Source organism: Octodon degus, unplaced genomic scaffold (assembly GCF_000260255.1).
Source record: "Octodon degus isolate 3935 unplaced genomic scaffold, OctDeg1.0 scaffold00024, whole genome shotgun sequence".
In the NCBI taxonomy this organism is placed as follows: Eukaryota; Metazoa; Chordata; class Mammalia; order Rodentia; family Octodontidae; genus Octodon; species Octodon degus.
In genome coordinates this window covers 10,233,952-10,250,244 of record NW_004524600.1, presented here as the reverse complement: position 1 = coordinate 10,250,244, position 16,293 = coordinate 10,233,952, and the positions used below count along the sequence as shown (strand labels likewise).

Sequence of the window (16,293 nt, the reverse complement as noted above, 5' to 3'; positions counted from 1 at the left end):
TAATTGCCTACTCCTTTCTACTTTGAGAATTCTAATTACATTAATATAAATTTCTGGGTTTTGACACAGTGAACTATTATGACTGATCTGTAAATTCTTCATTTTTATTTTGGACAGCTTTTATTGTTATATTCATTTATGTTTGTAAATAATTTATTTTCAATTTGCAATCTATTAAAAAATAAAAATAAAAAGGACCTCCCCAAAATGGGTGTGGTGCTGTATACCTGTAAAAAAAAAAAAAAAAGAAAGAAAGAAAGAAAAAAAGGAGACAAAACAACTTAAAGCATTAACTGCTTCTTTCCATAAACCAGCAGAAATGCACAGTACAGTTGTCCAAAGCATCCTGCTTATATACGTAGATGAATCTCTTTCCCCCACTGCCTCTCCTGTTCTCCTCAATTCAGTAACTCTTTCATTTTGAATAAGTTTATTCCCTTTTACCACTGTCTATTGTATCCTTTAGATTCCATTTTTCTCTTTCAGGTTCTCACACTAGGGAGACAATATGATGTTTGCATATATGGGTTTGATTTATTTCACTTAAGAATACATTCTCGGGGGCCTGCCCCTAAGCTCAGTTCTTTAAGTGGCTGCTTCAACAAAGCAGTCAGGCTCAGGTTGCTGGAGTTCGATCCTTACAACTCAAGCCAGCCAAACCTGCCATGAAGGCATAAGGAGCAAAAAAAAAAAAAAGAATACATTCTCTAGAGCCAGCAAGATAGCTAAATGGTCTAAAGTACCTGCTTAGCCAAGCTTAGGCCAGTGTAGGGGACCACGGTTTATTCCCGACACCACATACCCCCCAGCCCCACCCTCAGGGCAGGCTGAGCCAGCCAAAAAAAAAGGAATATATTCTCTAGTTGTATTCATGTACCAACAAAAGATTCAAATTTATCCTGTTTTATAGCTGAATAATACTCCATTGTGTAAAAATAGCACACCTTTCTTATCCATTATTCAGTTCATGGGCATCTGAGTTGTTTCCAGGATTTAGCTATGACAAATTGCGCTGCTATAAACATGGGTGTACATATATCGCTCAGTTATGAATGTTTCAGTTATTTTGGAAAAATACCCTAGAGGGGAATAGCTGGCCTGAATGGGGTCTCCAATCCTAGCTTTTGAAGGAATCACCACACTGATTTCCACAGTGGTTCTACCAGGCTGCACTCTCACCAACAGTTCAAAAGGGTTCCTTTTTCTCCACAGCTTCTCCATCATTTGTTATTGGCTGACTTCTTGATGTCAGCCATTCTTTCTGGGGTGAGATGGAATCTCAGTGTTGCTTTAATTTGCACTTCTCGAATGATCAATGATGTTGAACATTTTTTCATATATTTACTTGATATTTGTATTTCTTCCTCTGAGAAGTTTAGATTCATCTGTGATGTCCATTTTTGGATTGGGTCTTTGAATTTAGGGGGGCCTGATTTTTTAAAATTCTTTGTATATTCTATAAAGAAAGCCTTTGTCAGAGGGACAGTTGGCTATAATTTTTTTTCCAGTTTGTTGGTTTTCTTATTACTCTGTTGGAAATTTGCTTTAAAGTGTAGAAATTTTTCAAAAAGATGAGATCTCACTTGTTGATTCTTTGAACTATTTTCCATGCAGTTTGGTTTTTGTTCATGAACTCTCTACCCCTGTGTCTTTAAGATTTCTACCTACATTTTCCTCCAGAAGATTTAGTGTTTCTGTTTTAACATTTAAATATTTGATCCATTTTGACTGCAGCTTTGTGCAGGGTGATAGGCATGGGTCTAATTTTAACCTTCAGCATGTGGAAGGCCAGTTTTTCCAGCACCATTTATTAAAGAGGCTGTCTTTCCTCCAATAAAGGGGCCTGTTTGGCCCCTTTATCAAAGATAAGGTGGCTGAGTGTATTTACAGTTGTGTCTGCATCTTCTCATCTGTTCCACTGATCCTCAGGTATATCTCTATGCCAGTACCATGCTGATTTTATCACAGTAACTTTATAGTATAATTTTAGGTCAGGGATTGTGAAACCTCCTGCCTTTTCTTTGTTTCCCAGGATTGCTTTTGATATTCTGGGTCTCTTCTGGTGCCAATGAATTTAAGGAAAGTTTTCTCTAGTTCTATGAGGTATACTAATGGTATTTTAATTGGGATTGCATTGAATCTGTATAGCAAGTTTGGGAGTATAGCCATTTTCACAATGTTAGTTCTTCCTATCCAGGAGCATGGAATATTTTTCCATTTTCTCAAATCCTCTTTAGTCTCTTCTCAGAGTACCGTAATTTTCACTGTATAAATCTTTTACATCCTTTGTGAGATTGATTCCTAAGGTGTTTTGTTTTGGTTTTGGTTTTGTTTTGTTTTGTTTTGTTTTGTGTTGTTTTGTTTTGTTTTGTTTTGTTGTTGTTTTGGTGATACCAGGGATTGAACTCAGGACCTTGCACTTGCCAGGCAAGCACTTATTCCACTGAGCTCTCTCTCCAGCCTCTAATGATTCCTAAGTATTTTGACTGTAGCTTTGTGCATGGTGATAGGCATGGGTCCAATTCTAGCCTTCAGCATGTGAAAAGCCAGTTTTTCCAGCCCTGTTTATTAAAGAGGCCATCTTTCCTCCACTAAGCCTGTTTGGCCCCTTTATCAAAATGATGAATTCTCTTTAGCTTGTTGAAGTTGAAGTCCCTGGCCAACTGAAATACCAGAAGGTTCTGGATGTAACAGGACTGTAGCCAAGGTGTAAAGTTCTTAGTACATAATAGCAGCTCTTGACTTTCATAGAGGACAGTGAGGTTATCCATGTAAAAACATAGAAAGGTGAAAGGTAGAATTTCAGCTTTTAAGGAGAGAGCAGCAGTCAAAAAGTTTGAAGAAGAGAAGCAGCAGTAAAAGATTTAGAAGGAAAACACTGTGCCAAGGGCAAGAAAGGTGAGGGCAGAGAGTTAGCGAGAGGGTTGGGGTAGAAGGCCCTGGTGACCTGGCCATGGTAGAGTGGTGGGCTGGTCTCCCATTGATTTTCTTCTAGAGAGAATTTATCTGAGATCCAGTAAAAGTCCCATGTGCTAGGGCATGAAACATCAAAATCTAGTATTTATGCTACCCTGGCTTCTCTTAAATTATGAATGTCATTCCTTTTCCTGGACCTGATTAAGGACCCATGACCATATATACTCTTTTTTTCTGTGGAAAGATAGCATCCAAGTTTTGAAGTGATTTGCAGGTAAACTCATATTGTCTGGTGTGTTTACGCGGGAGACTTGGAACTTTTGCACTTTAAATTTTATTTTATTTTTATTTTTTGCTGATTACCCCGACTGGATCATTATATATTGTATACTTGGAAGAAATTATCATATTGTGTCCCCCAGAAGGTACACAGTTAAAAAAGAACAAAAACCAGAACAACGAAAAGTAACAAATACAAAAAAGGGGACCATTGTGAGCAGTTTGAGTCTCTCCACAGCCCCTTCCCGTGCACTGAGAATCATTTAAATGATTTTACTTCAGCAAAGCTCATATCATTTATCACAATTTTCATTCCTTACCGCTGGGATCCTACTACATGTGTTTCTGCAGCACGGTTACTGTGCTTTAAATTTTAGTGCTTGGTCAACAGGTTAGAGTAAGAAACACTAACAACTGACCCATTTGTTAAAGTCAAACACTGTTATTGACATGGATGTAAAAGTAATGTGTGATATTTTTAGCATTTTCCCTACATCCTTTTACGTTTTTAATGTTATAGGGAGAAGAACATTCTTTGTATTTTTATCTCTATTGTCTTTGTATATTTCAGTTTCCTAATTTTCCAACCTAATACTTGCCAGATCTTATACAACCTAAAAATGAATATTACTTGTACAAGCAATTTCTTATATTTTCAGTGAGTTTTTAATATCATTCTCTTTCTTTTAGATTTTAGCCTTTTCCCTACATAACTTGCAAATAATATGAACATTTCTGTTTGAATCAGACCATTCTCAGTTTCTATCGCCTTTGAATTTTACAAATCCAGGAAAACACATCTGAATTATGTATAGAAATCCATCCTCACTTCTTTTGGAAGAATAGTTTGGAATAAATATTTCATTAATAGCAAGGACGTCGATTTTTTTTATATATACACAGTTGAACCCAGGGTGCTCTACCACAACTGAGATACATTTCCAGCCCCTCTTATTTTTTATTTTGAGATAGGATTTCACAAAATTGTCTGGGCTGGCCTTGAGCTTTTAGCCTCCTTACCCCAGGCCCCTGAGAAGCGGGAACGATGCCATTGCACCCAGCCTGATATTTGTATCTTACGACATGAATTGCTTGGATTTTATCAGTGATGTTGTGAATATCATTCCAAACAGAACTGAGGCCACATTTTAGCCTGGCATCAGAGAGTGACACTGCTGATCCGGAAGACTTGGATGTAGATGATGAGCATGAGGAACCACCTTCCAATCAAACAGTCCGAAGACCCCAGGCTGTCATTGAAGATGCTGTGGCCACCTCAGGGGTGAGCACACTCAGCTCCACCGTGTCCCATGATTCTCAGAGTGCTCACCGGTCACTGAATGTGCAGCTTGGAAGGATGAAAATAGAAACTAATAGGTAATATGCTGGCACGGGCTGGTTCTTTTACTTCTGTAAAATTGTATGTGTTTTGGCCTACTTTATTTTTTTTAAATCTCTTTTGATTTATTTATTTGTTACAGGGTCCCACTACATGGCTGGCTCAGTGTGGGGCTAGTACAGCATGAGGTTCTGGGGATTGAACCCGAGTCCTTGCACTTGCCAGGCAGGTGCTTAGACCGCTGAGCTATCTCCTTGGCACCATGGTCTACTTTAAAAGTCTGATCCACAGAACATACAAAATATGATTCCTGGCCGGGGGTGTAATTCAGTGATGCTGTGCTTGCCTGTCATCCCAAGGCCCTGGGTTCAATCCCCAGTACAGTCCCCAACAAACAAACAAACAAAATATGATTCCTCTAATCCATTTGTATAAACTTGGCCCTCTCCAGCACCACTTCTTTGCTACTTTGCTTCGAGTGCACTGAAACTTGCAGAGTAACTGAGTTGTAACCTCAGTTATGCGCAGACTTGGAGCAATGTGTTCTTGCCAGTTGATAGCTAAGAGAAAGGACAGAAAGCCTGTGTTCTTTTAAAAGCCCATGATTTGGAATATCAGCTTCTTTTAGGAGAGGAAGATCCTGTACTTGCAGGGACAAAACTAACTTTGTACTTTAAAACCTTGAAATGATGACAGTTGACCGCACTTATAATTCTACTCAACTTTTACTGTGCCAGGAGGACATCTCTAGAGTTTAATTCATCTTTGAGAATTTGGTAGCATGAAACCCACTCAATCAGGTTAAGTGAACAGTAAATATTTCCTGTCCATCTGTTATTTCAATATAGCTCAAGGTCTGAAGCTATGATTTATAGCTTCTTGTGTTGGCTACTATTGATGTGGGAAACTAATTTTATGGCTCTGGGTTTGCGGTGATAACTTCTTTTTCTTTTTTTGTTGGTGAGTCAATAAAAGTTATTTAAATATTTTGAGATCTCAGGTGAAAATTCTAGTTGTTCACTAAGGAGATAAAAATATCTGACTTTAGTCATAAATTTAGGGGTTTTTTTTAATGTATTTGGTACAGAGTCTATAGGGCTTCACTAAACAGATTGGACTTGTAGTGATCCTCCAGTTTTTAGCCTCCCAAACCCTGGGATTACAGGGAAGCCCCACCATGCTCATTCTCAATCACCATCTCAGCACGTCCGGGGGGTGGGGCCGCCTGCACACTAGGGAGATTGAACCCCTAGCCGCTGCGCTCGGCCTAAGCAGGCACTTTAGCCCGCTGAACTATCTGGCCAGCCCTGGGTTTTTAAAGTTAGGCTTACGTGCCAAATTTAATACAAAGCCCATTCTGTATTCAGAAACAGGAATTTTGGTTGCATGATCACGTAAACTCATATGTACCTGTCTCTATAGTTTACATAGAGTGTTTTTTTGTTGGTGGTGGTGTGTTTTTTTTTTGTTTTTGTTTTTGTTTTTGTAGAATCGGGGATTGAACTCAGGCCCTTGCACTTGCCAGGGAAGCGCTTATTCCACTGAGCCATCTTCCCGGCCCCCAAGTGTTTTTTGTTTTTTTTTTTTAATAAAGGGAAATTAGCTCTCTGACTTGCATATCCCATCCTCTGAATCCTGATCTTTACGTTTCATCTCTACTACTTGGGAATGAAGAATTTGGGAGTTTTCTAAGACTTTATTTAAATCTTGGTGTTTCCTATTCTTGCTCTTCTCAAGCAGTAGTCTAATTTTAGTACCTATCCATTATGGGCGGGGCTACCTTTAGTCCCTTCTCTAAAGGTGTTTTTTGGGGCGCATGTGCTGCTGTGTGAATGGGTTCCTGACCCACAGTTTCTGGTCAGAATTATACAGACAATAAAACAGCTTTGTTTACTAAAGAGCTGGTCTGTCTGCTTTCCTGGCCCTGAAACCAGCCATCCACACACCCTGGCTGTGTCAACAGACCCACCTCTCTGAATGCAGCCTGGCTGTGTACTCTGTTCCTTCTTCTCCTTTGCCCGTTTCATTGGCCTAGTGTCTACCCCCTGCCACTGCCGGCTGTCCCTGTTCTTGTGCCATCAGCTGTCACCAAGGGCTGCTCCAGCTACTTTCCTCACATCTTCACATTCCTCCTCTGAGGCCCTCAGCCCCAGCTCCAGTCCTGTTTTGGAGTCCTTCTCTGTTGAGAAAACTGGGATTTGCTACCTTCCTTTGCTACTTTCGAGCACAAATACATTTTCCCTAATAGCCCATGCATTTATATGTTTTTCTGTACATATTTATAGTTAAATCTGAAGTCTAGAGTGTTATTGGCCTCTTTTTTCTTTTTTTGGCCATTTCTCCCATATTTCTTCCATCACCCTCAGAAAAGTAAGATGAAACACAGTGTTTGCTCAACACGGTGTTGAAGGAAGAGCACTGGTTTAGTTCAGGCACTGAGCCACTGACATCAGGGACCAGTCATCTCTGTATTGGTCCTCATAATTTTCAGTTGAATAGTACTTGAAATATAAAAGGGTTTGTCTTTTTTTTTAATGTAGTTCGTACAGGGTCTACAGGGTCTCACTACCACAGCTTGGACTCATAGTGATGCTGCCAAGCTCTGGGATTACAGGCGTGCGCCACCACGCCCAGTCTCTGTAGCAGTCTCCTGCTACACCCTGGGGCGGGGCCTGCACAACCTGTGGTGCTGGGGTTCGAGCCCTGCCCCTGCACTCTACCTAAGCAGGTGCTTAGTCCACTGAGCTATCTGGCTAGCCCTTCTATTATCATCTTTATGTGCCATGAAAGTAGAGCAGAGCTTGGAAGTTGGAATAAGAACATAGCCCGAGCTGTGGGAAGATACTTCTGCAGAACCAGAAGCTACAGCAGGACCCAAGATAGCCCGTATTAAAGCCCAGGCACTGCCTAGCACTTTACCTATGTTATCTCACTTAATGATCACAATAATCCTTTCCAGAAATTTTCCTGTTCTTTTTTACAAATGTGCCAAGTGAAGCCCAGAGGCACCAGGTAATTAGTCTGAGGCTGACACAGGAGTCGCATGGCTGAACCAAGATAGAGCCCAGGCATATTCTTCATTTGCTGCCTTCAAGCTTGTTAACAGGAGTGGAAATAAGCCCCTATATAGAACATGGTCCTGAGGCACATCTGTCAACAAGAGAATAAAACAGCCAGGTGTGACAGCACACACCTGTAATCCCAGCACTTGGGAGGCTCAGACAAGAGGATCACCATGAGTTCTAGGTAACCCTGGGCTACATAGTGAGTTCAAGGTCAGTCTGAACTACATAGCAAGACCTTGTCTCAAAAAAAAAAGAAAATGAAAATGAAACAAAGATAGTTTGTTAAGAGCTATAGATACATGATAATTATATCTTCATAATCTTAATACATGATATAGTTTAAAATCAGGTATGGTGGTGCATGCCTGTAGTTCCAGCCTTTAGGAGGCTGAGGCAAGAGAATCGTGAGTTTGAGCCCAATTTGGGATGCACAGCAAGTTCAGGGCTGGCTGTAATTGCCTGGTTAGACCATATATCAAAAAACGAACAACAAACAAACAGAAAAAGAGATTCTGCATCTAAGCTACTAAGCAATACCACATTGCTTTTCATAACCTGGATGATCTTCTCCAGGAAGTAGTGTTGGACAAGGTGAGTCGGTTATCATTTGGTCCTCAGTTACATAATGAACCTTCCGTGGACAAGAACTTAAAGTGTCATAGTTTCTCCTTGTTTTTTGGAAACAGCATCAGATACCAGTTAGGAACTAAATGTACCGAGAACACAGCAATCCTTTAACCACTTCACTAACCCTAGCCACCTCCACAAGTGAGAAAATAACATAGTCACAACCACAGTTTCGGCAACACGTATTGAGCACGTGTAATTCTTGGCCATCTCAGTCAGAGCTAGCGCTCCAGTTTCCATAGTTAAAGAAAAGTAATTACCTTTCTTCTTTGCGCTGATTTGGATACCCATATTTACCAACTTTTATGAGGGGCTATCCATGTAAATGCCAGTATTATTGTCTCATATTTATAATTTTGACATCCATAGTCTTGAGAAGTAGAACAGTAGCTCTGAAGATTTTTGACAGACCATCGGGCAGGAAGGTTTTGAATCTTTGCCTGGAAGCACAGAGTTTTCCAGACGTTTGCTAGTGGAGGTGGAAGATGGTCTGTGGCTCTTCAGCCTCAGTGCTTCCTGGGCGCCTGTTCCCCAGGCAGTCTCTGACCTCACCCCAGAGCTGCTGGAATACGGCCTTTGTTCCTGGAAAATCCCAGGGGTGTCTGTGGTGATTGTACCTTGAGAGGCCCGTATCTAGAGGATCACTGTGTATCAGCTTCAGCTTCAGTATTCTATCAACCAATATAATTTTCCTTTGCAGATTACTGGAAGAATTGGTTCGGAAAGAGAAAGAATTACAAGCCCTCCTTCATCAAGCTATTGAAGAAAAAGAACAAGAAATTAAACACCTGAGGCTGAAGTCCCAGCCAATAGGTAAACAGCAAGAAATTTCAAAGCAGTGCTGTTCGCCCAGCCTGGACAAAAAGCTGAGAAGGCCACAGGCAGTGCCGTAGCATGGCTTAGTCAGCCCGTCCCTTATACCACTGGCACAAGCTGGGATTGCTTTTTTAAAAACTCAATTTTTAACTGTTATGAGTGTAGTAAAAATGGACAATGCATAGTTATTTTTTCTGATGCTGGGGATTTAGCTTAGTGGTAGAATGCTTGCCTAGCAAGCTGGAAGCCCTAGGTTTCATCCTCAGCACCAAAAAACAAAAAAATAAAATAAACCTCCCCATGGTTACTTTTTCCAAAATTATATATATATAGTCTTTCTACTTAGTCTTTCTTTTTAAAGATATCACAAGGAGACTACTAGAAAATAATGCTGTTATTTTTCATTCGTATTCAGTATATTCCACCCCTTCCCCTCTACAATTTGAGGAGGCTTACATAGAACAGGGATACAATAATTAAAAAAATAAGTTAGAAATATGAAAAAACTATGAGAAACTGTGGGTGAAAGATAATCTTTAGAGACTCTTATGGAACTCATCTTGAAGAAAATAGTCATTTGTGTGAAGTCTTTTCATATTATCACAAATAGTGAAAAATATCATTATAATTTTATAATTCTTTGCTGTGTTCATCTTTGTTGCCTGAAAAGCACAAAGCATAACTTTGGCACACAAAGATTAAGAAACTATTAAGTTGAGGCACCCAGGAAGATAGCTCAGTAGAATAAGTGCTTGCCTGGCAAGCACAGGGTCCTGAGTTCAATCCCTGGTATCACAAAAAAGAAAGAGAGAGAGAGAGAGAGAGAGAGAGAGAGAGAGAGAGAGAGAGAGAGAGAAACTGGAAAGTTGACATGAGAGCACAAAGTGGAAATATCTTAAATTAGTGCCTCTGACACCTTTTTATTGGTGCATTATCCAGTCTCATTTTCTTTAATTATCATTTATATTGTCAATCTGAATTGTTTCTATAACTAGTTTCTGCTAGAGTGAAATCTTGTAAGAAGCATGTAAATGTTTGTAAACTGTGAGACAAAGCTAAGAATGTCACCTCCAAATTTGGTTCTAGATATCCCTGAGTTACCAGTGTGTCACCTGAATTCTCCAGGCGCAAACACTGAAGATTCTGAACTCATCAGCTGGCTGAGAGAAAATGGAGCTGATGAAGACACTATCAGCCGGGTAAAGAAAACTGTGGGGCTTGTGTTCTTTTGTTTCAGAACTTTGCATGCCTGCTGTGTGCCAGGGAACCTTCAAGTCATAAGGGGACACACGGGGGAGCTAGTCAGAGCCAGCCCTGACCTCCTGTTTGTGAACCAGGGTAGGCAGACAGAAACTGGCTCAGTTCCACAGATAAAATGCATAATAAGCAGTAAATTCCGAGAAGGAAAAATTTCCAGTGTTCCGAGAAAGTAGGGAAGTTTGGGGAAAAGTCCTCTAAGGAAGTGACGGGGGATGCTGGAGGGATAAACAAGGCCACCTGGATGTATGTTTGGGTGGGGGATCAGAGGAGGAGAAGACGATTTCCAGGGGGCGTTGCAGGGTGTGCATTAACAAAGAGACAGGCTAATGCATTTTGTCCACTGCCTCTAAGGTTTTTAATTTTTTGAATTAAAAATAAAATAAAATGAAATAATTCAAGACAGAAACAAAAGATAAAAAGTTAATGCTGTTGCTATTTTTTTTTTTTTTTTTTTTATGGTGCTAGGGATCAAACTTGGGGCCTTGTGCTTTCCAGACAAGCATTTATTCCACTGAGCTATCTCAGCCCAGTTCTCTTCCATCATTAGTAGACTCTTGGGCAGCAATTATTTATTGTTACTTAATAAAATAGATCTATCTAGTTGGTAAATTTTGTTAGGTATGTTTTTTATACAAACCATATTATGTCAGTAGTAACCTAATTTATCTCTGACCATTATAGATGTCTATACTTAGCATGAACAATATTTACATATTAAGATTATATAAACACATGCACACATTAAGAGGTGATCTTTTTGACAGAAAAATCCTCCTAATGTTATTTCAGTTTTTTGTTTTTTTGTTTTTTTGGTTTTTTTTTGTACCAGGATTGAACTCAGGACCCTGCACTTGCCAGGCAAGCGCTTATTTTGCTATCTCCCTGGCCCTCAATTTATATTTAAATTTTTAAAATAACTAAAAGATATCTTTCCCCTTCACTTGATGATCTGTTGGACTCCTAGCTATAATGTAGGCCTCCTTGGAAATCCACAGTTAATAAATTGCTGCTAACGAAACTGCAACAACTCCCTTGCCAATGGAAAATAATGCCTCCAAGCAAGTCTTCCTAAATATTTCTCCCTGTAACTTGGACTCAAGTCACAATTCAGGAGCAGTAGTTATCCACTAAATACTCGCGTGCGGACAGATTCTCTATACTCTTTCTGTATATGAGTCCTTTGGTGACCTTACAAATAATCTTATGATTAAATGTCCTGGGTGGTATTGTTCCCCTTGCAAAACCCCACACTACAACAGACAGGCATAGATATAGATAGGTAACATAGATGGTAGAGATAATGACTGTCCAAGTTTTTAACTTCGTATTTTGCCCTAAATAACTTATATATAATATACATGTACGACATATACATAAAATATATAGTAAATATATTTAATAATCATAAACATAGGTGGTTTTTAAAATCAACAGCTTCAGTTTAAATTCTGCACTCTTGATTTTGCAGCGAATTACATGAAAATCTCTTTTATGAATTGTGAAAAACTAAGTTTAGAGACTAAATATACATGGTAACTTTCCAGGAACATTTTATTCATTTGAGGAAAAAAAGCTGTGTGGCACCAAATCTCTTTACACAAACATGTGCTTAGGAGCAGCAGGAGTAGTTTCAAGCAAAACTCACTGTTCATTGGAGGCCTGTTCAGATACTGTGTCACTTGTGACCTTCATGCATCTGGAGGTCATTTGGGTGCACTTCTTTGCCGTTACTTTACATTAAAGAGGCCTTTCCTGTACTAATTCCACAAGGTTATATTTTTAGTGGATTTCCTTTGAGATTATTAGTGATTACCACTGCTGTTTCTGTATGATAGATGGAGTTTATTAAAGGAAGACGAAACATCTTACTTTTGCACATTTTCCTTTCTCTACAGTTTTTGGCTGAGGACTATACACTAGTGGATGTTCTCTACTATGTTACACGCGATGATCTCAAATGCCTGAGACTAAGGTACCTCCTTTGGTTCTGTGCTGCGGTGGGCAGGGTGGAAGGAGCGCCAGGCTGGTGCTATGAAACCCGGGCTCCTGGGGGGCCGTGTACCCAGCACTGCGCTCCTAGGCAGGGCTCCTGGGTTTGCAGCCACTCTGTGTCAACTTCATTGGCCAGGCTACTTTTGGACGTTCTAACCAACAGTGTCGGTATGTGACTGAAAACCAAGTAGAAGAGTTTTCTTGACTAACATACAGACAAAGATCATGCTAGTGTAGACCCTGGAGTTTAGTTCATGATTGCCTCATCCTTTTTGGAATAATTAGGCGCAGGGGCCGGGGGCTCAATCCCTGAACCTGCTGTGCCGGCCCCGCCCCTGGGGGTGCGCTGAGAGGGAATTGAGACTGGGCATGGTGGTGCACACCTGTAATCCCAGCTCTTGGGAAGCTGTAAACAGGTGGATCATTAGGAGTCCGATCTAGTAGTGAGACCCTGAACACCCTGTAGACCCTTCCCTAAAATACAGGGGGAAAAAAGAAAGAAATAATTAGGAAAGGGGGCTGGTATAATCTGATATGATTTCTTACCGTAATTTTCTCTAGCAAGTGAAGCATACCTATAATCATTACACCTTCATCTATAAAGGTGCATTTGAAAAACTGCTGCAAATCTAAAATGGTGTTTGGGGGCCTGGGAGTCTGAGGGAGTAGATGAGAAAGGAAGAGGGACGCTGGCACAATACGTGCAAAGAGTTACATAAGAGAGAGCCGATAAGAGTGTGGGATCCTCCTGTTCCGCCCCACGCAACTGAAAGCTGAGAAGTCACTGGTCTACGTCAAGGGCAGTGTCTCCAGTGCAGTGTTCTCACAATGTTGCCGTGCTTTCGCAGGGGAGGGATGCTGTGCACACTGTGGAAGGCCATCGTTGACTTTCGACGCAAGCGCCCTTGACCTGCGTGCAACTTAACCTTCGGTGGCGAATCTGAACGTTAATGCAGAACTAATCTTCAGGGGGACGGAGGACTGAATGGAGAGAAGAAAGAAGCTGCACTTTAAATCCAGTATTTGTTTACTTTTGTTGAAAAAAAAAATTAGGCAAAACACACTGAAATTTCCTAACTGCTTCTGCTTCTACAGTTCTTAAGAACTCTTCATAAAGACTCAAAATAATCCTAATTAGAATTCTAATGTTCAGGATTATTTCAGTCAAAACATTTTTATGGAGGTATTTTTAACTCAGCAGCTATGATGCTTCAGCCAAATGTTTATTTCACACGGAACAGATACAACGTTTCACGCGATTGTGCACCACTGGAAGAAAACCGAAATGTGACCACAGCTTTTAGGATTAGGTGTGTCTGTAATGTGCCCTGAGAATTTGGGTAGAAAGGCATAATTTGATTATTGTATAAAGTTTTTTTTTTTTTAAAGTGTGCAGAATCTGAGAGCAGTGGTTTTTACTCTCTGTATGAATTGTAATATTGGCTGTATTTTGTAATTTAAGTTTCTGGCCTGTCATGTGTTCGTTTGAGTTGTTTGTGGACTACTGAACTTCACCAGTTGCACATGCCTGGATAACAGTAATGTTAGCTTGTTCTAAAGCTATCCATTGTGTCATATGTACTCTAAAGTAAAGAGATTCCCAACATACCTTTTTGAGAAATCCCAAAGAATTCTTATTTTGTGCTGAACACCTAGGTAAACAACTGTATCAAATTGCTAGTCATTTTTTCAACTCTAACATTAAGTGGAATCCATCTTCTACTCAAAGAACAACTGATATCCAAAGTATTCCCCAGTAGAGAAAGGATAAAGGAAAAAGAGAATAAGGGAAAACCAGTGCAGTTTTCTCAAGGCCTCAGCTCATCTTGAATGACAGTTACATATTTGAATCCATCTTCTAATGGAAAACATTGCATTTTCTGTTTCTTTAATGTAGTTCTCATGTGTGGGGGAAATTTTTTGAGCAAAATATTATATATTTTTACAAGTCCACTCATGTTAATAGTACAAATTCCAAAGTTCCTAGATGGATGAATAAAATAAACAAATTTCTTACATACAGAAGAACTTGTTTATTACACAGGATACAAGTAACATAGCATTGTTTGTATATTATGACTTGACCCACGTATGCATAGTCTTTGCCAAAACAGGAGCCATCTTTATTTGTAGGTAAAAGCCCAGGTACAAAATATTTTATATTGCATTACACTATAAAAAAACATTCTCCCAAATATTTTCTCATTTGACATTTGCAACAACATAGAGCTGTATCTTAAATCCTAACACGAAGCATCCTATATGGATATTTCAAAGCAAAGTAAGGTGTGAATTCAGTGTTACGTCATTTGACTCATGCTGAAACGCAGGCTGCCGTCTTCAGTAAGCTGCAGCTCATCTCACCAATTCCAGTGTTTCCGTGCTTCTTTCTATAGAGGATCAGGCTACCCATTTCGGGCAACTCTTCAATGAGAGTCTTTCGTTGGACTCTTTCTCCTACTCTGTCTGGGGGCAGGTGTAGCCTTGGCGCCTGTGTGATTCATAATACATTCGCAGGCCAAAATCATTAGTGTGCTACCAGCAATCTGTGCCTCAGGCACAAAAGAAAGCCTTTCCACCGTAGATCAGGGCTCACGACAGGTTAGCCATGGGAAGGCCTTTAGCATCAGCCTAGAACAGGAATTGTCAGCCAGCTGTACGGTGAATGACCTGGATGCTTTTTAACAGCATTGATGCCATCTGGGCTGGTACAGTTCATGGGGCAACACTGGCCTTTCATGTGTCGTGCCCCCTCCCTGTTCAAACCCCAGCCCCCCTACCACATATAGGTCATTTAAGAAAAACTGTTCTCTTATGGAAACAAATTGCAAGTGCCTTCTTGATCCACACTTAAAATCACACTCTCAGTGGAATGATATGCCGAGAACACTGAGGAGCGTTGGGTTCATGACCAGCAATAATAAATTCTTTTGGGAAAATCCTCAGAAGAGGAATAGCTGGATTAAATGGGACTTGTAATCTTTTGAGAACTCTCAACACCAATGTTCATCATGGTTGTACCAGTCTACACTCAAACCAGCAGAGTTCACCACTGTCAATTTCCTGCTGAGGACTGCTTTCATTGCATCTTATAAATACCATGCAGAGAAGTGAACCATCTTGTGACTCGTCATATAAACAACAGACCTATCAACATCATTGTCAAGTAAAAGTATGTGTGATGGAATGTACTGATAAGGCAAAATAATAATATTGTATAATTTCTTACCAGAAAAAGCTATGATTTCAGTAATCAGCCATCATCTACTGACAAAAAAAAAAAAAAAGAAAAACTGTTCTCATCCATCTGGGGCAAAGCACAGACACTTTTTTAAATGATGTAAGACAATCCAGTCCCACCTTCTTCCTTCAGATAGGGTCTGAAGAGGGAGATAGAAGCCTCTTTGTGGAGGTGGTAGTAAGGTCGTTACACCCCTCAGCTGTCCTAGGATGGAACAGACCCTATAGACATAAGCCTGGAGCAAAACCATCACTGCACACAGGACCCTGGGCAAATTAGCCCCTCTCGGGATGTATTTCCTGCAAGCACAAGGTCCTGAGTTTGATCCCTGGTACCACACACACAAAAAAAAAGTTGTTGAACTAGAGGAACCATATCTTCCTCATAGGACTGCTATAACATTCAAATAACACAAAACATGTGGGGTGCTTAGACAACAGCATAAGGATGCAGTCTGGTTAGGATGACATCATTCAGAAGTATTTATTAAAATATTACATACTTACTGGTAGTGCATGCTGGGTATATGAACGATACAGCTCTCCTCACATTTTCTGTCAATAGTAGCATCCAGACACTGGTGGGTCACAGGCCCGCACCACCATGCCCAGCTTTGAGCCAATATTTTATTTTATTTTATTTTTTTGTTTTCAGTTTTCTTTTTTTTTTTTCAAAGTTTTATTGATAAACAGACAGCAATGAGACAGTTTCAAATCAAATCGAAAGTACAGTTTCAACAAATAATACACTGCATATAT

The 16,293-nt window shown here is 40.0% G+C and overlaps 1 protein-coding gene across 1 annotated transcript in view; it reads left to right on the top strand.

The window, feature by feature from the left end:
- The window catches only part of Map3k5 (mitogen-activated protein kinase kinase kinase 5), a 243,822-nt gene extending 229,164 nt beyond the window's left edge, over nucleotides 1-14,658 (top strand). The window contains exons 26-30 of the mRNA XM_023712197.1: nucleotides 4,329-4,572; nucleotides 8,927-9,039; nucleotides 10,129-10,241; nucleotides 12,198-12,274; nucleotides 13,143-14,658. Coding sequence (XP_023567965.1) covers nucleotides 4,329-4,572; nucleotides 8,927-9,039; nucleotides 10,129-10,241; nucleotides 12,198-12,274; nucleotides 13,143-13,203 — 608 coding nt within the window. The 3' untranslated portion in view covers nucleotides 13,204-14,658. The remainder of the gene's footprint in view (nucleotides 1-4,328; nucleotides 4,573-8,926; nucleotides 9,040-10,128; nucleotides 10,242-12,197; nucleotides 12,275-13,142) is intronic.
- The last annotated feature ends 1,635 nt before the right edge of the window (nucleotides 14,659-16,293 follow it).